General features: G+C 40.6%; 1 protein-coding gene across 2 annotated transcripts in view; it reads right to left on the reverse strand.

Annotated features, from left to right (window-relative positions):
* Positions 1-5,924, reverse strand: part of zgc:174895 (uncharacterized protein LOC100126024 homolog) — a 27,455-nt gene that overhangs the window by 5,360 nt on the left and 16,171 nt on the right. For both annotated transcript variants that reach the window (XM_043718018.1, XM_043718019.1), the window contains 2 exons: positions 4,469-4,615; positions 2,733-2,828 (listed from right to left, as the gene is read on the reverse strand). In XM_043718018.1, the coding sequence (XP_043573953.1) occupies positions 2,733-2,828; positions 4,469-4,615 (243 nt within the window). The remainder of the gene's footprint in view (positions 1-2,732; positions 2,829-4,468; positions 4,616-5,924) is intronic.

Consider the following 5,924-nt stretch of genomic DNA (forward strand, 5'->3'; position numbering starts at 1 on the left):
ACCGAAGTAAGACTAACTGGCTTGTAATTCCTGGGGTTATCCCTATTCCCTTTTTTGAACAGGGGCACAACATTCGCTACTCTCCAGTCCACTGGTACCACACCCGTTGCCAGTGAAGACGAGAAGCTCATTGCCAACGGTACTGCAATTTCCTCTCTTGCTTCCCACATAATCCTAGGATATATCCCGTCAGGCCCGGGGGACTTGTCGATCCTCAAGTTGTTCAAAATGTCCAACACATCTTCCTTCCTAACAAGTATCTCCTCTAGCTTACCAGTCCGTTTCACACTCTCCTCTTCAACAATACGGTCCCTCTCGTTCGTAAATACTGAAGAAAAGTACTCATTCAAGACCTCTCCTATCTCTTCCGACTCAATACACAGTCTTCCACTACTGTCCTCGATCGGACCTACCCTCGTTCTTGTCATTCTCATGTTTCTCACATACACATAAAATGCCTTTGGGTTATCCTTGATCCTATCCGCCAAAGATTTTTCATGCCCTCTCTTAGCTCTCCTAATCCCTTTCTTCAGGTCCCTTCTGGCTATCCCGTATTCCTCCACTGCTCTGTCTGAACCCTGTTTCCTCAACCTGATGTAAGCCTCCTTCTTCCTCTTTACAAGACATTCAACCTCCCTCGTCAACCAAGGTTCCCTCACACGACCATTTCTTTCCTGCAATGAACCTGCACTCCAAGGTCTCTTTGTTCAGCAACACTGCCTAGGACCTTACCATTAAGTGTATAAGTCCTGCTAAGATTTGCTTTCCCAAAATGCAGCACCCCGCATCTATCTGAATTAAACTCCATCTGCCACTTCTCAGCCCATTGGCCCATCTGGTCCAGATCCTGTTGTAATCTGAGGTAACCCTCTTCGCTGTCCACTACACCTCCAATTTTGGTGTCATCTGCAAACTTACTAACTGTACCTCTTATGCTTGCATCCAAATCATTTATGTAAATGACAAAAAGTAGAGGGTGCAGCACCCAGGCCTCCAGTCTGAAAAACAACCCTCCACCACTACCCTCTGTCTTCTACTTTTGAGCCAGTTCTGTATCCAAATGGCTAGTTCTCCCTGTATTCCATGAGATCTAACCTTGCTAATCAGTTTCCTATGGGGATCCTTGTCGAACGCCTTACTGAAGTCCATATAGATCAAATCTACTGCTCTGCCCTCATCAATCTTCTTTGTTACTTCATCAAAAAACTCAATCAAGTTTGTGAGACATGATTTCCCACGCCCCAAGCCATGTTGACTATCCCAAATCAGTCCTTGCCTTTCCAAATATATGTACATCCTGTCCCTCAGGATTCCCTCCAACAACTTGCCCACCACCGAGGTCAGGCTCACCAGTCTATAGTTCCCTGGCTTGTCTTTACCGCCCTTCTTAAACAGTGGCACCACGTTTGCCAACCTCCAGTCTTCCGGCACTTCATCTGTGACTATTGATGATACAAATATCTCAGCAAGAGGCCCAGCAATCACTTCTCTAGCTTCCCACAGAGTTCTCGGGTACACCTGATCCTGGGGATTTTTCCACGTTTAACCGTTTCAAGACATCCAGCACTTCCTCCTCTGTAATCTGGACATTTTGCAAGATGTCACCGTCTATTTCCCTACAGTCTATATCTTCCATATCCTTTTCCACAGTAAATACTGATGCAAAACATTCATTTAGCATCTCCCCCATTTTCTATGGCTCCACACAAAGGCCGCCTTGCTGATCTTTGACGGGCCCTATCCTCTCCATAGTTACCCTTTTGTCCTTACTATATTTGTAAAAACCTTTGGATTCTTCTTAATTGTATTTTCCAATGCTATCTCATGTCCCCGTTTTGCCCTCCTGATTTTCCTCTTAAGTGTACTCCTACTTTCTTTATACTCTTCTAAGGATTCACTCGATCTATCCTGTCTATACCTGACATATGCTTACTTCTTTTTCTTAACCAAACCTTCAATTTCTTTAGTCATCCAGCATTCCCTATACCTACCAGCCTTCCCTTTCACCCTGACAGAAATATACTTTCTCTGGATTATTGTTATCTCATTTCTGAAGGCTTCCCATTTTCCAGCCGTCTCTTTACCTGCGAACATCTGCCTCCAATCAACGTTCGAAGGTTTTTGCCTAATACCGTTAAAATTGGCCTTTCTACAATTTTGAATTTCAACTTTTAGAACTGGTCTATCCTTTTCCATCATTATTTTAAAACGAATAGAATTATGGTCGCTGGCCCCAAAGTGCTCCCCCACTGACATCTCAGTCACCTGCCCTGCCTTATTTCCCAAGAGTAGGTCAAGTTTTCTAGTGGGTATATCCACATACTGAATCAGAAAATTTTCTTGTGCACACGTAAGTAATTCCTCTCCATCTAAACCTTTAACATTATGGCAGTCCCAGTCGATGTTTGGAAAGTTAAAATCCCCTACCATAACTACCCTATTATTCTTACAGATAGCTGAGATCTCCTTACAAGTTTGTTTCTCAATTTCCCTCTGACTATTGGGGGGTCTATAATACAGTCCCAATAAGGTGATCATCCGTTTCTTATTTCTCAGTTCCACCCAAATAACTTTCTTGGATGTATTTCTGGGAATATCCTCACTCAGCACAGCTGTAATGCTATCCCTTATCAAAAATGCCACTCCCCCTCCTCTCTTGCCTCCCTTTCTATCCTTCCTGTAGCATTTGTATCCTGGAACATCGCCAATTTGCATGAATTTCTTTCCCATACCTGCTATAGTTCCACCTTGTTCCTCAACGAGTGCAATTGCAGCTTCCATCGTGCCTCCAGTCTCAATCCACTGGTCCACCAATAGGATTCTTAAATCTGAAATCAGAATTTTTAAAGCATCTTTTTAACTTCTGGTAAGGTCTGTATTTTTGCCCCTGTCCCTCCTTTGTGAGTAAGTACTTACTGTTTACTTGATAATTTTTCGCAATGAGCCACAAATTTCATTCTACCTTTGTGTAGCACACCTTTTTGATTTAAGTCATCCATCAATGAAAGGAAAAGAACAAAACAGAAGTGTCACAGAGGCACACAGTGACAAAGAGACACGTCTTGGTTAACAAGCTATTCTTATTCAAGATATACTATTCTCCAGTTAAACAGAGGATTGTAAGGATAGGCTACACTTTTAGGAAAAGTTGATTGATGATATTTTCCTTGAACATAACTAGTTTTTTATATCAACCATTGGTCAAAATATCATTGTGGCAGGAACAACAGTGTCAATTCAAACCTCATAATGTTAGGCGAAGAGGAGGGGTAAACATCCAACACTTCGTAATCATGGAGTACCAGCAGAAAACAAATTACCTAAACTTGCCAAGTTCCAATTTTACTCATGTTACTCTTACACAAAGTATTCATACCTCTACAGAAGCGACCAGGATTTTATGTTTTGTTTCAGGTTTTCATGATCTGCAATATTTTATTCAAGTTGGTCATTTGTATAGATCTTGCTATGTGCTATTTACACTTACACTATATATGAGCACTTACATTAACATTTACAATAACAATAACAATGGCTGCACTCGAAAGTTATTCATTTTTGTATTATTCTAAACAATGATGCGTAGATGCAATTTCTCCCTAATATGCTGTGCACAACATCTTGAGGTGGTTTGTCCTTTCGACTTTCCTTCCATACAGTAGAGCTGATCTTCTCCAGTCTTCACCATGGACTAATCTTTTTAATTTGACAACATTGTGGCTTTTCTCTGCACCCTCTTCAATTCATGAACAGCCTGCTGTACATTTTATATTATTCTTAAAAGTTTCAGTTTTAAATACAAACCAGCTGACTGAATTGAATGATTTCTGATATGTATTACGGATTTTGCTTAAATTAACAGTAATTGGTTTACTAGCAGCTGTAGTAACCAGTTTCAAATAGTCACTAATAAAGTTCATTGTTGGCCAGAGCTGTGAATTAATATGAGTCAAAATATAATGTACAATTTGGTGATAGTTGAACATTGCTTCTGCCTGGCACAAGTTGATCCAAGATATAACAAAGAGAGGTTTAAACTATATTACCTATTTCCTATGTTATATCTTTATATATTTCCTGTGTTATATCTTGATTATATCTTTACAATGGGAGAAATGGCTCTGTCGTAGTTAGTTGGCTGGAACAATAGGGTACTGAATGGCCTAATAACCCAATAAAAATGAGGATTTCATGATGCCAATGTGGGAATTTGAATTATGTTTAAATATCTGGTGATAAAACTCAACTGGTTTCTTAATGCCCTTTAGAGAGGAAAATCTGGTGTTATTCGTGCAACTGACTCCTATATTAATCAAATACCACACACTGATGTGGTTGACTTTTAACTATGTTCTGAAATGACCTACAAGCCATTTAGTTCAAAGCAACTAGAGACGAGCAGCAAATTCCAGTCTTGTCAGCAACACCCAAGAATGAAAATTAAAATTATGTACCTTCAAATACCAACCTTTTTTAACCACATCAGTGCGCATCTCCAACACTTTCTTTTGACCTGTGTAGTCAGAGTAATTTTTTCTCTTGGTTTCTACGCAACTGTGACCTTCTTTCCGGATGGTTAAAAACCCTTTTCCAAGACGGTGAGCTATAGCTGCTCCTAAAATCACAAAATAGCAGATTTGAATCTCAGTGGTGCTTTTGGTAAAATCTTAACTTAATTATTCTGCTCTCACTCTTCCTCTGTTGAAAGCATGAACTCCCAGGTAGTCACATTCCAAACAGCTGGTGACTTTCCATCTGAAGATGAGAATAATTCCTTGCAACAAGTCAATATTTGCCCTCGCTCCTGTCAGCCTCTAGCATAACCCTTATTTTTGATTTCTCAAGTTACAGAACGGCTAAGATCAGTTCAGTTGTAGCGAGCAAAGAATCAATAAATCTATGAGATGATTGGCATGGGAGGATGCTGGAGAGGAAAATAAGCTAAGAAAAGGACAAGTGCCTGACCATTTTGCGTTGTCAACATAACTCCATATGTCAATATGGAATAGCTGTACATTCAATTAACAGTCCCCTGTGACCAAACAATACTTTTACAAATAAGCTAGCACAGTAAATCATATTGCAATTACAATCATTGTTGGAATTTAAGTGCTGCAGATTATATTCTACATTGTCCTGCAGATTTTAGCTTTGGTTGTTCCACAGTTTCCCAAAATATGAATTTTATTTGAACTGGTGTTCTTCTCCAAATTCAAATGTAGCCCCAGGAGTCCAGAATATGTTGCACGATTACTGGCAATCAGCCAGAAATGAGTAGTATGTTCTTTCATGTTCAGCTTACTGGAGGTTTAGGCCTCTTCAAAAACTCAGAGACAAGTAGATCCAACAATGATGGATAGTCTTTGTTTCTGGTGTAGAAGGTCTACCATTTCAAGGGGTGGAAATTGGAAGGGAGGTCATGTTTCATGCTTGCCCATTTCATAGAGGAACTGATCATATAATTCGTCAGTTGCCTCCATTTATACCTAATATAATTAATCTCGGTATGAGAAATGCAAATTGAGCAGATTAAACCTGGAGCAGGAAGTCTGAACACTGTGGATTCATTTGGATAACCATAGAAAGAGCCCTCCTATTTGGAAAGATAACTTTCCCTTTTTGAAAATTCTCACATAGTGTGATAATGGATGCAGAGCTGAAAATGTGTTGCTGGAAAAGCGCAGCAGGTCAGGCAGCATCCAAGGAACAGGAGAATTGACGTTCCGGGCATAAGCCCTTTTCTCAGGAATGAGGAAAGTGTGTCCAGCAGGCTAAGATAAAAGGTAGGGAGGAGGGACTTGGGGGAGGGGCGTTGGAAATGCGATAGGTGGAGGAAGGTCAAGGTCAGGGTGATAGGCCGGAGTGCGGTGGGGGCGGAGAGGTCAGGAAGAAGATTGCAGGTTAGGAAGGCAGTGCTGAGTTAG

Source organism: Chiloscyllium plagiosum, chromosome 28 (assembly GCF_004010195.1).
Source record: "Chiloscyllium plagiosum isolate BGI_BamShark_2017 chromosome 28, ASM401019v2, whole genome shotgun sequence".
Lineage (NCBI taxonomy): Eukaryota > Metazoa > Chordata > Chondrichthyes > Orectolobiformes > Hemiscylliidae > Chiloscyllium > Chiloscyllium plagiosum.